Raw genomic sequence first — 21,827 nt, forward strand, 5'->3', positions numbered from 1 at the left:
ACCCTTTTGCTGTACAGTAATTCTGGTTTTTTAACATGTTTAAGACACACACTTACTTCCCACCTTAGTATCACTGAGAAGTTTTATAAGTGACTTTTATTAAAATAAGTTAACATTTTCCAACTCAATCTCCATAACCAACAACTAACATTTAAAAATTGAAATTTTCTCAGACTCAATTATCTCACTTACAATTAGGATAAACTCCTTTTCATAATTTCAAACACCCATGAGCGCACAAGGTGGTTAAACTGTAAGACCACCAACATTCCCGGAGTGTCAAAAGTACCTAAACTTCTAGAATACGCCCCATAATATTAAAATATTTTGTGCATGAGATCAGAACTGGATCTCCCGGTCAACTGTACAGAATGGCCAATTCCAGCCTCCAAAATAAAAGAGGGGGGGGGGGACAAACGGGAAACGGGGGAGAGGGAAGACTCGCAGCAGAGAAAAGACGTAAGGGTGGAGAGGGACTTTCAAAATGCCCGAGTGCCACAGTAAGTATAACCCGGTTAAGAGAAAAAAAAAAATCTAAGCCAATGCTCTCACATCGGGGAGGGACAAGGACAGGGGAGACGGAGAATTAATTAATAGGTTGCAAGTTATTCCACTTTCTGTGTAACAGCGCCCCCGCCAACCCCCGGAGGCAGATTCCTCTGGGCAGCCCCCTCCCCACACACACTGAAACGCGGGAGACTAGAAAACAGCAAGCGCAGAGGCCTCCAGCCACATCTTTCCCTTTCTCCCTCGAGAGGACGTGAGTAATACCCTCAACCCCCAACCCCCGCCAAAACCGAAAGAAACGCGGGCATCGTGGGCCTAGAATTGCTGTTCCCGCCCTGTGCCTGTCCGGGGGAAGCCCCTGGCCCCGAGGGTTGGGGAGAGGCGGCCCGAACCACACGTGTGCGCCGCAAAGATGGGCCTGTGTCAGCCCACTTCCCGTCGCCACCCCAGCCGCCTGAGCTCCCGCCGCCTCGCTCGGGCCTTTCCTCAGGCCCTCCCGTCCGCTCCACGTGGGGCGCCAGGGCCCCTCACTGCCTGTTCACTCCCACCGAGTTCCCGATCCCCTAGGCCACCACCGCGTCGGGGTCCCGTACCTGGTGCTGTTGTCGCCCCTGCTGGTAAGGCTTAATTGGCCCCTGGTGGCAACGCCGCGTCCGGATCTTGCCGCCACCGCCCCCTCCTATTCCTCCGGCTCCCGAGGCCATGGCGGAGCCTCCGCTGCTTCCCCGTCCGGGGCGGGTAAGGGGGCGGGAGAGGCAGAGGCGGCGGCCTTAGAGCACCCCCGCCCGGCCCCAGCCCAAAAGTCCGCCCGCACTGCCCACACAGCGGAGCACAGGCACACCAGGAACCGCGAGGCTGCGAGCCGGAGAGGCGAGAGAATGCGCGCTGGCAACAGGGAAGGGGGTGGCGGCGACAGAGGCCGAGGAGCTGGCTCCGGTCCGGCAGCCTCCCGCGGACCCCCGCCTCTGTGTATGTCACGGTCTCTATGGAGATCCCCCGCAGAGGACAGCGAAGCGGCTCCAGGCGCTTAGGCCTAACTCGACCGCCGGCTGATGGGGATTCTTCCGTCGCCCTAGCCGTAGCTGCCGCAGTTGAAGCCGCCGGCGCCGCCCGCCTACCCCTCCCCTTTGCGCACAGCGCCCGCCCCGCCGTCGTCGTCGTCCCTGCAGTCGCCGCTGCTGTTGCGCCTTTTGCCGCTGCTAAGGCCGCCGCCGCGGTCGCGAGCCAGAATGCCGTCACTCGTCAGCGCCCGACGAGTTTGCATCATCACGCTGCGACCCGGTGATAGGCGAAGAGGAAGGAAGGGCATGTCGAGCCCGCGCTCTCAGCCGCGCGGCCCGCTGGGAAACGTAGTTCAGCGGAAGAACGCGAATTCTCAGGAGGACGCGGAAGGAGATCGCGGATTGCCGCAGAGGCACAAAGCCGGAGCGGTTATTTCTTTTACTGTTCTTGGTTGTAAACTTAGTCTTTGAAAGAGGCATTTAACGTAAAAACGTTAACCCCCCCGTTCTGCTTCTTCCCGTCGGTTGGTAAAGCGGACAGAAAGAAAGCAGATAATAAAATCAAAGATAGGAGATAATATCTTATAAAAAGAAAAAAAAACTGGTTGAAAAAACAACGTCCATGACCTTTAAGCCTAAAGCAGAATTAGAAAATATCTGCAATTTCATTAATGTTCCATTAAACATATAAGAGCTTTATTGTCAAATATACAAGGGCTGGAAGTCTGGCTCCGCCACTCTCTAGCTTGACCTTAGATAAGTCAAAACCTGAGCCTTGGCTTCCTCCTCTATAAAATAGGAACTTGAAAATCCACCTTGTAGGGCTGTTGTGATCCTCTATGTAGAGCACTTAGTATGTTTCCTGGTATACAAGAAATGCAATAAATGGTCGCAATTACTACCTACACAGTCAGCTCACATTAGAGGTAAGCGGTACATTATCAGTAACAAAAGTATGTATATATTTGCTCCAAATAGAAGGCATTATATTTAGGAAAGTGAATAAGTGAGTTAGGCTCAAAGACTGAATCCACAAAATACGTGTAGAGATTGTAGGAGTTGACCGTTAGAAAGGTCTTGGTGATCGTGTGGTCTAGCCCTCTCATTCAACGGACAAGACGGGTCCAGAGAATTCAGGTGGCACGTTCCAGGACACAGAGCTGGGCAGTCAAAGCCAGGACTATAACCCAACATTTCTTTAAGAGTTGAGACAAGTAACCAAATGATTAGGGAGAAAAATCTACTCTGAAAAAAGACGGGCTTAATGTTTCATTTGAGACACTTGATTTTAAAGCTTATAAATAGCCTTGGAGTCAAATAGACTTAATTTCAGATCTATCACTTACTAGCTGTGTAGCCTTGGGGAAGTTACTGATCCTCTTTCTAAGCTTCAGTTTTCTCATCTGCAAATAGAATGAATATTAACCTCAGCAGGATAGTGGTTCTGATGAAAGCCTTGATGTATATAGAGCTCATAATAACTGCTTACATAGAAAGCATCTAATATCATCCAGCTATCAGATACAAATAATTAACTCCAAGACTTTTATACCATCTCCACCACCAAACTGCACAATTCTAATTACTGTGTAAATCGTACAAATCAAATAGTGAAACCAATCTTACGGTACCTTGGAATTTGTAGTGCCTTTTGGCACCTAAGGAACCACGCTGTATCAGACCTAGGTTTATAGAGCAAATGGTGGCTTTCAGTGGCACCTCTGACCATAACCACCAAGGCTATAAAAAGTTGCAAAATATGATAGACAGAATTAATCTACTTCCTCTTGTGCTTCCCCGTCCTAGCTTCATGCTGCCCTCCACCGCTTACTCCCCACTGGACTCGCCAAGTATGCACGCTCTTCCTTCTTAAGCACCTCATCCTTCTTAACTACAATTGCTTGTCTTTTGCAATTCTTACCTAGGTATTTGACACGCAGGGTAAAGTAATTTTCAATAAGCTAACTCACAGGGAAGATCTGTACCTAAATCTTTAAGTGGGCTACATATATAGGAGACCGAACTGTAGCCACATCCCATTTTCCCTTTCCACCCCACCAGACGGAGAATTTCCAGCACAGGAGACTGGACTGGCTGGGACTCAAGAATCATCCCTTTCTTAGAGCCTATTTATTGTGTGGGGACACCTTCATATCCAAGCTTTGAAGGAAGAGACATGCAAAAGAGCTGGGCCAAACTAAGACAAAACTTTAGAATAGAAAATTGGGAGGATTTGAGGAGATAGGGAAAAATCCACATCCCCCCTTAGACTTCATCTCAATCGTTTACCCCATTTTACAGTTATTTCTTTGAGGTAAAACAATATTTGAGGGAACAATAATACGTTAGTCCCACATTCATGCGATTGAGTTCTTGGAAACTTTACCAAGCTTGATAGCAGACAAGGAATAAGAGACAAGAAGAAATCTGCATTCAAAATTTCCTAATTTTACCCTGAAGTAGTATCAGCCTCACTATGGGATGGAGTAACTTGTGCAGGTTGAGATTCTAAAATCACATTGTTTCTATGCTGAAATTCAGTTTGGAGTTACATGTCACCAAACCTAGAGTTCCTCACACATTTTTGGTACAGAACTCATTCTTAATTGGGAATTACTAGGAGTAGAATGGGTTATAATAAGTTATGCTGATTATAAAACTTAAAGAATCTGCCTGCATTCAAACATACAAATAATTATTGAACATTTCTCTAAGAGATACTACATATGAGTTGGAAAGAATATCAAATGGCATAGAACAATAATCGGGATTCTTGAAATCCTTCCAGCCATATTAAGAGCTAACAGGTTTTTGAGGAGGGAAATTATTATTATTTAGTACTTATAACTAAGCAATTTCTCTAGATGATGAAATTTGATCCCTAAAAACCCTATGAGATTCTGTAGTTCACAAAATTGGAAGCTCTCACTTGTAAATTTTGTATTATGAACTAGCTATGTTCTTTATTCATCCTTTCCTTTTTATTATTAACTTCTATTCCCTTCGGTCTTTAGGCCTAGACAAAATTGAAATGGCTGTGGGAAGTCATCTTATGTTTTGGGTTGTTTCATTGAGTGTATTTTAATAGAAACTCATTTCTCTCCTACTAGGTTTTAAACTCGTAGAAGATAAGGATTTGTTCTCACTGCTATATCCTGAACACATAGAACAGTGTTGACACATAGCAGTCATCTGTCCATACACATATATATATGCTTCTTTGCCCAGTATCCAATTACTACCAATGTCAATTGTTTCCATTTTATTCTAATAAATAATGGTGAATACAGCTAAACTGCTTTATATAATCTTTCCTAGCTTGCATGTCTTTGTTTTCTATACTGCATAACAAATTAATATTTCTCAAATTCATTTATTTATTCATAGTAAGCATTCATGAGCATCATGAACATAGGGATCTATAATAATGTTATTTAGAGATTTTCATGTAATTCTAACAATCCTGAGAGGACTTATTATCCTCATTTTACAGTTGAGGAAACTGGGGCACTACTGAAAGGATAAAAAAATAATTTAAAAAATTATTTTTAAAATAATGGAAGTCAATAGTTGAAATGATTTCTCTTCTTCCTTACTCCAGAGCCTACACTCTTGCCTTTCCCATCACTCTGCCATTCTTAAAGCCAATTTAGGAACCTACCTACCACTTAAAATATTTTTTCTTTGAAAAGATATTTTTTCCAGTTCACTGGAGAACACCATACCTTCAAAGCCTCTCTCTCTGATGGGCTCCACACCGACTAAAATGTTTAGATGCTGGTTCTATCTTGTTGCATAGTGAGAATGGACATTTGCCAACTCTATGATGTGGTAGCCACTGGCAAGAGCAGATTCAAATAGTTGGCTTAGGGTCACCTGCGAATGCAGGGACTCCCATTATGGCATATGGGGTATGAGGATATGTTGTAGGATAGGAGTAAAGTGTACATCAGCAGGGGCATTTGGGTGGAAGGGATATTGTACATCAGGCCTCCGAATCCCAGAGAGAAGCCATGTTAGCAAAATCAATAGAATTCAACATGTGTCATAGAAACAAAAGAATACTGCAAAGGATACGGAGAAAAAACTAACAGCTATTTATATTCAGACCAAGTGGCAGAACCTGACACAAAACACAGGACAGGAATTCCTTCCCAATAACCAAGTTGAAAACAAAGATTAGCCCAATTTAACTTTTCTTAAATCTGAGCCTCGTTTTTTCAGCCAAAACAGATGATGTACTGGGAGAGATTGCAATTTATGAAAAGCCTATTGTTACTAGAGTCCCTGTTCCCCAAGAAACTTCTTTATTTTTCCCTATATAACATGGTAACTGTCTGCCAATTATAAATTAGCAAATAGAGAGGCTGCTGACCTTCTCTAGGAGATAAGAAATATGCACTAATTACAAATGAAATACAATTTAGTCTAAGCCCAACCTGGATTGAAAAACAGGTTTTATATATTCTTCAAAAGGTAAGACAATTCTAGCCAAAGGAGTATTTAGAGATGACAATTATAAGTTAGAAAATTATGTATTTTCATTTTACCCTACCAACATAAAATGAGGTGTTTGCTATGTCTATTGAAGCAAATTATTATTTTGACAGTAGTTTTAGATAGATCCCCGTGAGCTTCCACACATATTTTCATATGACAATTATTACCAGGCATTTCATTCAAGAGGAAAATAAGACAAAACTAGTGGTTTAAAAAAAATGCAGGGGCTGGCCCCGTGGCCGAGTGGTTAAGTCTGTGCGCTCCGCTGCAGGCGGCCCAGTGTTTCGTTGGTTCGAATCCTGGGCACGTACATGGCACTGCTCATCAAACCACGCTGAGGCAGCATCCCACATGCTACAACTAGAAGGACCCACAACAAAGAATATACAACTATGTACTTGGGGGGCTTTGGGGAGAAAAAGGAAAAAATAAAATCTTAAAAAAAAAAAAAAAATGCATTCTATTGTATGCTTCAGTCTCAACTGGAGAAATGCAAAGTGGGGTTGAGTTTCTAGAAAGTTAAGGAGTTTTTTGTCTGTTTGCATTTTAGGGGAAGAGGGGCCATGGTTTTGGGAAGACAGTTAAGGATGTACATCATTATACTCTCATTAACTTGCTATGTTTTCTGTCTTTGGGGAATAAAGTAATACTTAAGACTAAGTGAATTAACTAATGGAATCAGATTTTGATTAATACGTATATCACTTAATTCCAACATGCCGTATAAGATTTTTCCTCTTCCTGACTACCTGTGTCAATGAATTCTAGCCTTTGGCATCTATGTGTTTATGTACCTTCCATTACAGTTTAAGGCATATTTTAAAATCACCAATTTTAAATGGAAATTCAGTTTTATTGGATGAAATAATAACCAAATTCAGGAAGACCAGTCCCATCCTAACATTTAAGACAGCGAATCAACTAGGATTACACATTTTGGCCCATAGGCCACATGTAAACTAGGATAAACAAGCAATTGAGATCAAGGCTAAAGGAGGATGAAGTATTTATAGGCAATTTATAAATATAGTCTAAACATTAAAAAACATTTATTGAGAAGCTACTATGTGTTGGTTTCTAATCTGAGCATTTAGTATATGTCACTGTGCAAAACAGTAAAACCTCTGTCCACATAGTACCTTATACTTTACCATTTTACTGAATTCTCTTAAAGTTTACTGTATTATGCTGTATTAACCCTTAGCATTTAACACTAATAATTCACCCAAAAAATTCTACCTTCTAAATTCTAAACACCTACTATTGAATTTATCCCACACAATAAGTCTATTGGCTTAGTTTAGTTTTATTAAATATAATTCATCAGTTACATTAAAAAAACTGGACTCATCATTAAGATTGCAAGCTACGTTAGACTTCAAGTTTATAAAACTCAATTTGCTTACACTAAGTACCAAGCCTTTTATCTTTTAAAAGCATTAGTAGAGAATGCTTGAATTGATCAGACCTTAACTTATTAAGACTTTTTCTTTTCAAGAGCATTCTACTAATTAACATGTTAACAACCCTAATGTACATGTGACCCCACCCCCGCCACCAGAAAGGCACCACCTACCCAGTTCAAATGGTATCTTTTGGCACCTTGCGACTCACGGACTAGCAGCACCAGTACTGGTGCTTGTTAGAATAAAGGGTCTCTGCTCATCCCAGACCTACTCAATCAGAATCTTAATCCTAAAAAAGTTGCCAGATGGGGGCCAGCGCGGTGGCGCAGCGGCTAAGTTCGCAAATTCCGCTTCTTGGTGGCCCAGGGTTCGCCAGTTCGGATCCAGGGTGTGAACATGGCACCGCTTGGCAAAAGCCATGCTGTGGTAGGCGTCCCACAGATAAAGTAGAGAAAGATGGGCACGGATGTTAGCTCAGGGCCAGCCTTCCTCAGCAAAAAGAGGAGGATTGGCAGCAGATGTTAGCTCAGGGCTAATCTTCCTCAAAAAAAAAAAAAAATTGCCAGATGACTCGTATGCATGTAACTTTTAAGAAGCACTGTTTTAAAAATTAACCGTGCCTCCCGAATTTATAAAGCACATCTGAAATGTTGAGTCTGAAATTAAACATTCGTTATGAAATATACTCGAGCTTAGATAAAGAATGCTTTGTTAATTCTCAAATATCCTTCTTTATTTGTACATATTTTCTTTTAGAATTAACTCATGAGAAACAAGAACAAAAAAATAGATGTAAACCATCTCAAACCAAGAAGCTATGAGCAGAGAGAAATTCTGAAAAGAAGTGTCAGACTACTTCCTTAGAATTGCTATGACTTTTCTCTTTGCAAAGCACTCAGAAAACCATTTTTAAGGTAAAAAAATAAGCATGAACTTTAAGAGGGACTAGTCCTGGTACTGGGTTAGCATCACGTATCTAAGATGCTAGATAGAAGTCAGGCAACTTGGGAGTAAAATCTACAGACTTCACTTTCCTAAACTGTAGGGACAAGAATGATAGCAGCTTTGTAATTGGCAAATCATAAAAACAGTTAAGTAGATTACCTACTTCTAATAGCTTGACCTTTTAAATAGGTGCTGTGAAGTCAAGACAGTATTCAGACACAGTGTTTTCTGCAAAAATTACTTCTGGAAAAAATTTTAATAATAACATATCCTTTAGGCATCAAAGTACTCTCCACAACACCCCTAGCCTTCTTCAACTCCTACCATAGGGAAGGCCTAAGAAGTTGTGAAAGACAAGAAATGAAAATCGTTTTTAAAACACTTAGGTACACCTCCCCTTCCATACGCCAAATAGAAACACGTTTGCTCACAAACACTGACGGATCCAGGCATCAAGGTAATGAGTTACCAAAGTTTCTGTAAAGAGTAGGCTCAGGAATTCCTGTTCCTCATTTATCTACAACAACCAACAATTTAAGAGTTGATGAACCAGAAGCTTATAGAACAGGTGGATTTTTTCCCTCTTGTTTAACATTCGGTACATTTCACCTTGACCACAGAAAAAGTGAGCAGAAATGAAGTTAAACATTTTTTTCCTTTTATTTTCATTACCTTCTTTTTCCAAAGGAAGCTAGACTATTACCTGAAATGAAATTCTGGATTTAGTACATCCTTATTCTCTATTAGCACAGGTAGCAGAGTTCATTTCACAGAACAGTTAACCAAACATAATGGTTAGTTAACAAGACGGTGTGAAGCCAGTACTACCTGTAACCCATGGCCTATGTCCTTAACATATCTCACCTTGTTTGGGTCCATTATAAGGACAACGGAATATCTTGAGCTACCAAAAATATGGTTCTTCAAAACCAAAAGAAACCAAAAGAACTCTTCAAATATTCTCCAAAGCAAAGAGGAATGAGGTTGTACTATTCTACATTCAATATTAATAGGCAGTATTGCCAAACAAACAAAGGCAACTCTGGCAAGCACTGAGCAAAGCCTATATTTAAGTCCCCAGTTAGGGAAAACTACCTCGACACACGGAAGTTTAGGTTCCAGCACATACACCATGCACAGAACTAAAACATCAATGCAGACCATAGGTCTCCACAGAGGCCCGACCAAGCCACCGGCAGCTTCTACCAGCCACAATGAAATCCAAGCCATAGCCGAGATGCTTTAAATTAGTAACAGTCAAACCAGCCCTTCTTCACTTGCTTGGTCATAAAATCTTGCCCCCTCCCTGTGAATCAGCAATGACTCATAAGCACTTCCTACAAGAAGCACCTGCCTTTAGACCCATTCCTTCCAGCTGAAGTGCTGAGATCAATGATTTTAGCTTCGGGCTTGCTAACGCTTGAGGATGAGCCCTTGTCTCTCATACTGGCTAGTCCCAAGCAGACTGCAGTTACTCTGCAAACAGGTGGTTGGTCTGCTGCTGGGTGACGAGGAGACAAACCTACAAAAGGGCACCAGGAGTAGACAATGGGGAAGGAAAAGGCATTTTTCTGTTTTCACTGTTGGCCATTGTGGATATGCCTCTCCCTTAACTCCTCATGCTATGGGGCTACCCTTTTCGGCTATGCTGCCTCCCATACCAGCATCTTCCTTCTCTCACAGTTTGGTTTGGGTTTACAAACACAAGGGAGCTGACTTTTTCCCTTCATTTGCTCCATCGCTAACTTTAGACCAGGATCCTTTGAAAAGTATTAAAAATTGAGGTGGAGAAAAAAATTGCAATCATTCTTAGAAGCATTCTGTCCTAATATCAAGCTAAGGACAAGAAAAGGACAGTGGCCGGTTCTACATCAAATTTAAACAAGACAGGGCAGATCATTTGTCTAGAATTTTTTCACCAGCTTTCACTGAAAACTTCCTATCCATGCAAGCAGTTAAAAAAAAGAAAGGGGAAATGTTGAAGGAGTGATAGAAGAGAGAAGAAAGGAGGGCTAGCCACTTCTGAAAACCGTCAAAAACTCTGCCAGGTCCATGCCCACCTAAACTCACCTTTGGTGTGGTTGCTCTCCATAAGTCAGTCTTCTGAGTCCAGATTGGCTCCTTGTTGACCCAAATTCCAAAGCTGTGAAATAAACGACGGACAGCTGAGTGATACCTTCAGCAATGGTGCTACAGAACTGCAGAGTGTCACTTACTAATGTCATAAATAATGAAGGACTAATAAATAATACATTCGAAAGAAAAGACCCTCCTTATTGCCACTTCATGGCTTCCCAACAATATATCTCCAGGGCCCCAGGCACAAATTGGATGAATGTTTACTGAATGGATGAATGCATATTCATAGACAGTTTTGCATTTCATTATTTCCCTCCACAACTTTTATGTTATGGATATTTTCCTGTGTATTTCAAAAACATTTTAAAATAAAATTTGCTAAAATAATCTTTTATTATTAAAATGCCTTTAATCCCCCCCAAAAAATACCTTTAATCCCTCCTTTCCTTTTACACACAGTTTACCTCAGACCCTGTATTAATTGTAGTATCTGAGATAAACAGAAAAAAGAAATCACTTTTGTGTGATCAGATGAAGATAGTGGTTTCCCCGAGGGATGATACCGAAATAGGAACTGTGAACTAATGGGAGAAGGATGTATGTTTCCAAACCAGCCCTTGGGAATACTATTCAACAAATATTTAGTGTATTCTGAGTCGTTCTGCAGAACGTTCTGCAGAAAGAAACATGATGATGACATAGGTCCTGCCATTTAGGGACAAGTAGAAATGGTTGTACTGTTACCTTATTTTTAAATATTTTGAGTAATACTCATGCAGATAAAATTTCTTTTGGAAGTGTGTATTGCATGAACGGCTTTAAGTTTACACTCTCCATTTTAAACAATTTGTCAGACAGACAGAATAAAAACTTCACATAAACCAACATTGTCCCCACTTGGAATTGTGATCAGGATGCTCGACTAGGGACTATGAGTACAATTTGAGGGCGCCATTCCTTTCCTTAGATGTAAATAAATTCTTCAGTACGAAAGGCCAGGTTAAAAGAAGGTACTGTAAAATGTATACTCAAGACAGAGATACATGGACCTAAGGTTGCATGGGGACAAATTGAGTCCCCAAAGAATTGCAGTATCGAAGTAGGACCTTCCAGAGACAAGGAAGAGCCCACGGCATATGATTTAAAGTCAGCTACACTCTTAGTAACTAAGGGCATGAAATGATAGCACTGTGGAGCCCCCACTGTATGCCACATGCCTCACTGGGTGCTTCCATTATTTTTCATCTTTACAAGTCTTTTAGGGAGTAAAGAGAAGAGTTAAGTAATTTGCTCAAAGTCATACCCCTGGTAGTTGACAAGGATGGGCTCTGAACACAGGTCTGACTGATTTCAAAACCTCTAGTACTCCTCTCATGAAGCCAACAGACATTCTAGAACTCCCTCTGCCAATGGGCAAGCGGAGGGCGGGGAGCCTGAGATGTTTACGGAAGCTGCTGAGCCCACTGACATTCCTGCGTCTTCTCACCCAAGTGTGTCCAGCTGCTTCTCAGCGAGGGCCTTGGCAGGGTTTCTGGGGTAGAGTAAGGACTCTGCTAACCAGATCAGGGTACATTGGGAAATGGCTTATTCGGCCCCAGACACCTGTAAGTAAGTTCCCTTCTTACAGGGTTGCCACATTAAATTTGAATTTCAGATCAGCAATGAATAGTTTTTTAGTATAACTATGTCCTCAATATTGCAGATATTGCATGGGACAACTTACTTGCTAAATCTAGCAACCTTCCTTCTCTGCCCTATTTCAAAATGTCTTGAATTAGAATTAGAGAGAGTGCATGTATGCTGGAGTAACTTACAACTCTAGACATGATCTTTACTTGGAATTAAGATATTCTGGCTATTGACTGGAACTATAAGAAACTCAGCTGCAAGCACACCTCCTCTCCCGCCCCCGCAACTCCAAGCTGTTAGATGGTTTATCATGGGATGCCACCATATTCATTTGATTAGCTCTGGTACAGCAGACATGAATCGTGTCCACAACTCAGGTATGCAAGAAATGTAAATTTATATTTCTTATATTTCTTATAACTCAACAGAATTTCTGATTCAAACCCCGTTTTTTAAGAGGTAGCAGAAACATAAACTCAATAAAGTCAGGTCTCACTGCCCCCTCTTCTCCCAGAATTGTTCCTAGACTCACATAGTGCTGTGGGGGGCCATCTGTTTCTTGGTGTCATCTGTCCATGTAAACTGTTGCCAAGGCACCTCTCACTCCTGGCCTTCTGGACCCTTCAGTCCAGGTGTTTGTATTCCTTCCCTTTTCCACTCAGGCACAGGCATCTTCCTGCAGCTTCTACCCCGTGCTAAGGCTCCAAACCCTTCCTGAAGCCCTTTAAGGCCCTGCCTGTCTTGATAAGCAGGGTAGCCATTCCTTCTCTAGGAATGGCTTATCTTATTGCACTACGGGCTTCTGTCATTGGGGAGTGAAGTATGATGCTCTTTGCCATTGAATCCCACAGACTATCTTAGGTTTTGCCATCTCCCCAGGGCCATTCTCCCTGGGAAGGGCACATAGTTCCTCTGGAGGATGCAAGGCACCTGTGTCTAGTTGGTCCCCCCCCCCTAAATACTCTCTGCCTAGACAGTCTTTCTCAATCTTTTTTTTTCTTTTTCTGGGGATGGCCCCACCCTCCTCAACATCCTCACCCTCCGGTTCTTAAACACTTTCCCAGTGTATCTAATTCCCCTAAGGATCTTAGGTTTTTGGAAGACACTAGAAGTTCATTTCCTTTTCATTCTGGCTTGTTCTTCCCTGGAGGCAATGAACAAAAAAGAGTTTAGCTGCTTGAAAGAGGGAGAGACCGTAGAGAATAGAGGAAAGATCCTAACAGAGTAACTTTAAACATCCTCAGGCTTTTTTTCAAAGCCAAAACTAAAAAATTAGATGCTGATTTGTTTAGGCACAAACTTTGCCTTTCCACAGGGGTCCAAAAATCTGGCATCAGCATCAGGTGGGAAACATTTAAAATATGGATTGTCAGGCCCCACCCCAGACACCTATAGAATCTCTAGGGTTGTATTTAGGAACACGCATTTTAACAAATTCCCAACATTTTTCTTACATACTCAATGCACCTGCTTCTAGGAATGACTCCCTTTTCTTTCCCACGTCTTCTCCTTCTTTCCCTTTCTTTCTTACCGCTGGAGTGATAACATCCAGTTAAACATTCCTTGCATAGAACCAAAATCTAGTCTGAAGTTCTATATCCATCTCTCAAAGGGAAGATAACCTGGAGGCCAAGAGGATACTCATGTGTCTTATCTTTATTATCTCTTATCTTGCTTTTCTCATCCTTTGGTGTCCTCCCTATGTTCCAAGGAGAAAATCTGAGTCTAACCCATCCAACAGGACCATTCCAACAACGCATCTCCAGCCTGTGGCAAATGCAAAACTATTTCCCAGAGACCTAAACACTTGCTTGGTTCTTATAGAGAATCATTAGCATAGCTAAGCATCCCAGTTTTTCAAGCCTTGGGGATACTTCCAGAGGAAAGGCCTAAGCAATTAAGATATATTCCCAAAGTAGATAAATTACAAAGTAAGATTTTTCAAAATTGCTTGCATTGATTTGTTTAAATTATTTCTAAAAACCCTCTTAACTTATTTGGAGAGAACAGTTCACTTTTTAGAAAAGTGACTATGACTAGATAGGACATGTTAGGCTAGCAATATCATTGGCCTCTTTTTTTCCAAAATGAGGTTAGGAGTGCTGAGCAAAATTGGAGCTCTTAAATGATTACGTCCTGGCGGGCCGGCCCGGTGGTGCAGCAGTTAAGTTCGCACGTTCGGCTTCTCGGCGGCCCGGGGTTCGACAGTTCGGATCCTGGGTGCGGATATGGCACTGCTTGGCAATAGCCATGCTATGGTAGGCGTCCCACAGATAAAGCAGAGGAAGATGGGCACAGATGTTATCTCAGGGCCAGGCTTCCTCAGCAAAAAGAGGAGGATTAGCAGCAGATGTTAGCTCAGGGCTAATCTTCCTCAAAAAAAAAAAAAAAACAAAAAAACGATTACGTCCTGGGAAGTGGTAATACACCTGAGAACTGAAAATCATTCACAAGCAATGATTGGGAAGACTCACCCCCTGGGATGGTTGTTGATACTTATAAAAGTCAGCTGGGTTTACTGACTTGCCTCAACAAAAAGTCATGTATTGTTATTATGACATCAGAATACTACTCCATATTAAATGACAGAGCAAAGGGCTGGAAAAATGAGGGAGGCAGGCAGGCTGAACAGGAGGCAGAGAGGGAATGTAGCCTAGGCAGCTTCCAATAATTCCTTTTTTCAGGAAAGTTAATTGACACTGAATATCTCATGCCAGGTTTAAATTATTGAGAAATTTATCTTTTCCTTTAAAGTTGATTAAGCAGCAGTATCTCTTCAAAGCTGATTGATCAAGAAATAGAACAGATGCCAACTGTCTGCAGAGCAGTCTGCTAGATGCTGTAAATAAAGGAAACTAGTTTTTCTGCACAGGATGTTCTTTTTTCCTGTAAGGTTGATACATGGATGAGTTAGGGACCAAAGAAATCAGACTTTCCAGGTTGAAAGGAGCTATAAAGTTCTGCTAGACCAGTCCTACAACTAATGGGTGAGTTATTTCTTTAACTTCTCCCGTAAGTGCTCATTCTATTCGGGCTGTATCATCTCCAGAAATGGAGATCCGTGCTTCCTGAGGGGTGGAGAGTGGTCCTGGCTGGTGACAGGTGTTCATTCTTGAGTGGGAGCCGGGAGGAGGAGGGCCACTCTGGGCACGGCTTGCCTTGGGATGCTTGCTGCTCCTCAGTGAGCTCCGAGGACTCAGCTTGGATGGGCCTGACCCTGAGGGAGACCTCATCAGCAGGTCCCGGCAACAGGAGCTCTGTCGGTTGAAAAGCTGATTTTCCCTCAATACTTGTGTCGTTTTATGAATTTTTACTTTAGACAAAGACTTTGCTCTCTGTGGTGGTTTGTCTGGCTGCGAATCATTTTTGGTTACTTTTAAATTTTCATGTGAATCGTCTGAAATTGATCAGTATCTCTGATCCAAAACAATACAAGCAGCATAGAATGCTTTCCTTTGGATCGCTCTTTCTCTCTCTGTTGACCGTATTTTAGTCCCACTTCATTTTCATGCTCCCACACAAGTTTTATTCTGTTAGTGCTTGTTTATATGTAACCATATATTGACCAATTTTTTTGCTCACCACTCTTTCTTGGCTCTTATTCCTTCCTTTTGGGTTTAATTTTCTCCTTCCTGAAGTGCTTTTTAAAATTGTCTTTTAGTGGGTGAGTCTAAAGGTAGTAAATTTTTCGTCTTTATGTAGAATGTTATCTGCTCTCATTCTTGAATTACTCACTGGAAACTGAAGTATAAGTTGACATTTTCTCTCAGAATTTTGAAACTCCGAGAGTTCCAAATTGTCCTCTGTCTTCTGTTGGCATGTTGGAGAAGTCTGCCACAAATCTAATGGTCGTTAGTTTGTAGCTAATATCTGTTCTCTCTGAATGCTTTTAAGATATTTTACTTATCTCTGGTGTTCTGCAATTTCATAGAATATGTCTGTTTATTTTTTTACTTTTCTACCTAGGGACGACTTGTACTTCCTCAACCTGAGGATTCATATCTTTCATTGGTTCTGGAAAATTTTCAGCAATTACATCTTCTCTCTTTGCCCCGTCCCTAATCTTGTGTGCTTCTTTTCCTTTGGCACTCAGATGTATATTTGACTTTCTATCCTTCATCTCCCTTAACCTCTCTTCCATACTTTCCATCTCTTTATCTCTCTATGCAATGTTTTAGATAATTTCTTTAACTCTTCCATATTTATCGTCTTATTCCTCAGTATCTATTCTGCTGTTAACACATTCATTGAGTTTTTAATTTAAATTTGTTTAATTTTCATTTCTTAAAGTTCTTGGTTCTTTTTTCAATCTGCCTATACTTTTTAGTATTGTCTTTTTCTTATGTTTCAAGTCTCCTTTAATTTGTTTAATTATTTAAAACATAGTTATGTGAAAGTTCAGGGGCTGGTCCTGTGGCCAAGTGGTTAAGTTCACACGCTCTGCTTTGGCAGCCCAGGGTTTCACCAGTTTGAATCCTGGGCACGGACAAGGCACCGCTCATCAAACCATGCTGAGGCAGCATCCCACATGCCACAACTAAAAGGATCCACAACTAAAAATACACATCTATGTACTGGGGGACTTTGGGAGAAAAAGGAAAAATAAAATCTTTCAAAAAAAAAAGTTCAAGAGTTGTATATCTTAAGTTCTCGAGAATCCAATCCTGCTGCTCTTATATCTGCTGACTCTCTTTCCTGGTGTTTACTTTGGTGGTTTGTAATTTTTGATTATGAGCTCATCTTTAGCAGGGCTTTATCTGTGAACGTCCATGTGGCCTGGGTTGAGGGCTTGTCCCAGCAGAGAGATTTTAGTGTCAGCACTCCAGGAACGTATTTATGTTAATTTCTTAGCATTTGAGTTCCTAGCACATGAAGGAAATAAAAATTCAAATCCTGGCGGGTACGTGGTTACAAATTCTTGAGGGAAACTCTTTCTTTCCCTCCCACCCACACCTGCCAATACACACACGCATTGAGAGTTTCACACCACTTTATGCCAGTGCATGGACTTTTTGTCTTTAGTTGATCCTTTTATTTATTCTTTTGACAATGTAGACTTTCAAATATCCCACTTTTATGCAGGAGTCTGAGAACCAACTCTCTTCCTCAGATGGGGAAATGCCTTGTCTCTTGCACTTACGGGCATTCAAACTCAAGTCCTTAGGTCTTTGGGTAGAAATAGATTGTTTCCCATCCCCCCCCCCCCCCAACCGACCAATTGTTTACAGCTTTGGTTTTCAGTTCCTAATTTTTTTTCTTCTCTCTTTCTAGGGGTCTCCCTTACTTTTAGGGAACTCAGATATTCATGTAAAAGGATGCTTATAATCCAAAATGTCTATGTTTTCTGAGAGTTTTAATATTATGTTGTTTATTTACCATTAACCAGAACTGATAATTCTCTTTATTTCTTATGCATAGCCATTTAATCATCTAAGAATGTCTAAGAACTGACCCACCCCAGCCAAGCCTAGTGAGCCTCGTCTTTCTATCTCAACTAGCTCATTAAAACACATTTCTAAACAGAGACAGTATTCCCCCTCACTACCCTCTACACCAGACAGATTATTCTAAATTTAATTTAAAATTGTGACCCAATGAAAAATTTTAAGACATTTAAAAAAGAATAATGAGGAGGATGACTTGCCCTAACAAAATTTAAAATATGCTATAAATCTACTGTAATTACACATTATAGTACAAGCACAGGATATAAATAAATCATTGAGGCAAAACATAGAGTCAGAAGTCTTTTCTTTCCAAATCCCAATGAATGGTCTTATATACCCCTTGGGTTAGGCAATCTCCTCTGAGGTCACTGATTTATACCATAAGAGAAAAGGTTGTCTCAGTTCCTATGAACAGATTTTCAACTGTTTTGGAACAATGTCTGCTTAATTCGAGAGTGTCTAGACTCATTTCTATCCTGATTTTATGCTTCCGTGGATTGACTGAGTGGCAAGGCATTCTGTTGTTGCATTTTTACTATCCTTCTATGAACATTAATTAAAGAGCAAATTGGTAGCATGAAATATAAGTAAAACCCACATCTATTTTTTTAATTAAAAACGTTAAAATTTGACATATATCTAAGAGCTTTACATATGCAAAACCCTAAATTTGGGGCAAAGGAAGGGTAGTGATGCAAACATGGAAAAGGAACTGAAAGTTTAATTGGCAAGCTAAACATGGAAACACGATTACAATGCAAAATAAACTAAAAACTTTTGAGAGAAAATTTGAATACTAAAGCAGCACCAAGAGAGAAACGTGAAGAGGATCAGGGAACCTTTTCTGAGCAGTTGAATTTGAACTGGCCCTTGAAGAATGAGGAGGATCCTGGCTTAGGAGGGACAGGAGCATTTAGACTGATGGCAGGGCTTGAGTCTTGGAGATGTAGATAAATGTGGCCTGGATAGATATTAAAGATAGTACAGTGAGCCTGGAGTGAGGGTGCGAGCAGTAAGGAATTGACCTGAAAAGGTGGTCTGGGGGCGGATCGAGCAGAACAAGCATGATTCAGTAGAAAGAGCTGGGTTTTGGAGTCAGACAGACTTAAGGCCTGGTGCTGCCATTCACCTACTGTCTGACCTTGAACAATTTTCTCAAATCTGTTTTCTTCCATTTCTCCATCTGTAAAATGAAGATGATAATGTTTATCATACAGATTGTTCCCGGGATTAAATAGAATAACGCATATAAAAGACATGTTACTGAATAGGCATTTAATATTCTCTGTGCAGAGGTGTGAACTCTTTTGTCTATATGAAGCATGGGAGAAGTGAGAGGTTAGATGTGGGGAGATCAGCTTTTTAAAAATTTTTTATTTTTTCTAGCTTCATTGAGATATAATTTACATAAACATTGTACAAGGGTAAAGTGTGCAACATAATGATTTGATATATGTATATATTGCAAAATGACTACTACAATAAGTTAACACATCCGTCACCTCTCATAGCTACATTTTTCTTCTTGTGATGAGAACTTTTAAAATCTATTCTCTTAGCAACTTTCAAATATACAATACAGTATTGTTAACCATAGTCATCATGTTGTACATTTCATCTTATTTGTCTTATAACTGGAAGTTTGTACCTTTCGACCACCTTCACCCGTTACTCCCTACCCCTCACATCTGGCAACCACCAATCTGTTCTCTTTCTTTGAGTTCAAGTTTTTCAGATTCCACATATATGTGAGATCATGCAGGATTTGTCTTTCTCTGTCTGACTTATTTCACTTAGCATAATGTCCTCAAAGTCCATCTATGTTGTCGAAAATGGCAAGATTTCCTTCTTTTTAATGGCTGAATAACATTCCATTGTATACACACACACACACACCCCACATTTTCTTTATCCATTCATCTGTTGATGGACATTTAGGTTGTCTCCATGTCTTGGCTATTGTAAATAATGCTGCAATGAACTTGGTGGTGCAGATATCTCTTCAAGATAACTATTTCATTAACTTTAAATATATACCCAGAAATGGGATTGCTGGATCATATGGTAGTTCTATTTTTAATTCGTTGAGGAAATTCCATACTGTTTTCCATAATGGCTGTGCCAATTTACATCTCCCCGTGCATCAGGGTTCCCTTTTCTCTGCATCCTCGCCAGCACTTGCTATTTCTTGTTTTTTGACAATAGTCATTCTATCAAGTGTGAGGTGATATTTCACTGTGGTTTCAGTTTGCATTTCCCTGATGTTTAGTGATGTCGAGCACCTTTTTGTGAACTTGTTGGCCATTTGAATGTCTTCTTTGGAAAAATGTCTATTCAGGTCTTTTGCCAATTTTTTATTTGGATTGTTTGTTTTTTTGCTATTGAGTTGTATGAGTTCCTTATATATTTTGGATATTAATCCCTTATCAAATATGTGGTTGCAAATATTTTCCTCCATTCTGTAGGTTGCCTTTTTATTTTGTTGATCATTCCTTTTGCTGTACAGAGCTTTTTGGTATGATGTAGTCCTCCCTGTTTCTTTTTGCTTTCGTTGCTTGTGCTTTAGGTGTTATATTAAAAAAATCATCGCCAAGACCAATGTCAAGGAACTGTTCTCCTATGTTCCTTTCTAGGAGTTTTACGGTTTTAGTTCTTACATTCAAGTCTTTAATCCATTTTGAGTTAATTTTTGTGAGTGGTAACAAATAAAGGTCTAGTTTTATTATTTTGCATGTGAATATCCAATCTTCCCAGCACCATTTACGGAAAGACTGTCTTTTTGTCCACTGAGTATTCTTGGCTCTCTTGTCAAATATTGGTTGATCATATATGCATGCGTTTATTTCTGGACTTTTGATTTTGTTCCATCGGTCAATGTGTCTGGTTATATGCCAGTACCACACTGTTTTGATTACTACAGCTTTGTAATATAGTTTGAAATCAAGAGTGTGATGCCTCCAGCTTTGTTCTTCTTTCTCAGGATTGCTTTGACTATTCAGTGTCTTTGTGGTTCCATAAGAATTTTAGGATTTTTTTATTTCTGTAAAAAATGCCATTGGAATCTTGATAGGGATTGCACTGAATTTATAAATGGCTTTGGGTAGTACGGATATTTTAACAATATTAGTTTTTCCTCCATGAACACAGGATATCTTCACATTGATTTTTGTCATCTTCAATTTCTTTCATCAATGTCTTATAGTTTTCAGTATACACATTGTTCACCTCCTTGGTTAAATTTATTCCTAATTATTTTATTGGGGAAGATCAGCTTTGAAGCTATGATAATAGACTATTGATGAAAAAGAAATGCAAATATATTTGAGCTGTGCCTTGTTTGTTCTTACTGTATAGTAAAAGAAGGAGGAGAAAATGGAGGAGGAGAACAACTGAATTGAAACAATATGGGGGCAGAAAGTATTTCTTTGAGAGAAAAGAAGCCTACCTCTATTGAGCACCTGTCCAAAATAATCTATCAATTATCTTGTCACTCACCAATGTTCTTTTCTCATATTAGCTATTGCCATTATTAAACTCAACCTCTTAAGCTAGTATTCATCCCCGACATTCTAATAGTCATTTAAAAATATGTCTCTAACATGTCATTTCCACTCTTGCTTCTACTGAACCAATTCAAACCCTATCATCTTCTGTGTTAACGTGAGAGCCTTAAAACTGGTCTCCCCATTTGGAGTTCAATCCCCTTCTCTTCACCAGGCCAACTCCTAACTGTACTTTAGGTCTTAGCTAAAACATAAATTCCTTAGAGAAAGCCTCAGACTAGACTGGGTCCCTCTTCTTGTTCTTGATCATACTATGGTATACTTTTCCTTTGTACCACTTGTAAATGCTATAATTAAATAATTATGTGCATGTATCTTGTTGGTTTCTCTCACTAAACCGTGTACTCTGTGAGGGTAGCACCAATGTCTATGTTATTCAACACTGTACTCATTGCTTACTGCAGGGTCCAGTACATAGTAGGCTCGCAGATGTTATTTGTTAGATGGAATGAATATATATATATATAAAGTTTTTACCTAATTCCCTTTTCTGTTCCAGGAATACATCCGGGATATCATGTTGCATTTAGTTGTCATGCCTTCCTAGGCTTCTCTTGGCTATGATAGTATCTCAAACTTTACTTGTTTTTGATGTCTTTGACGGTTTTGAGGACTGTGGTAAGGTGTATTATCAGATGCCCCTCTACTGGAATTTGTCTGACATTTTTTTCATGATTAGCCTGGGGTTATGGGTTTATGGGAGGAAGACCACAGAGGTAACATATCATTCTGATCACATACTATCAAGGG

At 40.4% G+C, this 21,827-nt stretch overlaps 2 protein-coding genes across 9 annotated transcripts in view; one reads left to right on the forward strand and one right to left on the reverse strand.

Annotated features, from left to right (window-relative positions):
* Positions 1-14,608, reverse strand: part of NUP153 (nucleoporin 153) — an 83,357-nt gene extending 68,749 nt beyond the window's left edge. Inside the window, exons 1-3 of one of the 8 annotated variants that reach the window (XM_070244120.1) lie at positions 14,542-14,608; positions 10,430-10,502; positions 2,855-2,911 (exon numbers count right to left, since the gene is read on the reverse strand). In XM_070244120.1, the coding sequence (XP_070100221.1) occupies positions 2,855-2,911 (57 nt within the window). In that variant the 5' untranslated portion in view covers positions 10,430-10,502; positions 14,542-14,608. Of the gene's footprint in view, positions 1-1,100; positions 1,778-2,854; positions 2,912-10,429; positions 10,503-11,741; positions 11,943-14,541 lie in introns of those variants that run through there. The other 7 variants (XM_070244124.1, XM_070244121.1, XM_070244123.1 and 4 more) reach the window with 7 other exon arrangements.
* On the forward strand, positions 301-4,811 carry LOC138919366 (uncharacterized). Its single transcript, XM_070244127.1, has 3 exons — positions 301-500; positions 629-760; positions 1,333-4,811. The coding sequence occupies exons 1-3, from the start codon at positions 334-336 to the stop codon at positions 1,790-1,792; spliced, it is 759 nt and encodes a 252-aa protein (XP_070100228.1). The 5' UTR covers positions 301-333; the 3' UTR covers positions 1,793-4,811.
* Positions 14,609-21,827: the final 7,219 nt, after the last annotated feature.

Source organism: Equus caballus, chromosome 20 (assembly GCF_041296265.1).
Source record: "Equus caballus isolate H_3958 breed thoroughbred chromosome 20, TB-T2T, whole genome shotgun sequence".
In the NCBI taxonomy this organism is placed as follows: Eukaryota; Metazoa; Chordata; class Mammalia; order Perissodactyla; family Equidae; genus Equus; species Equus caballus.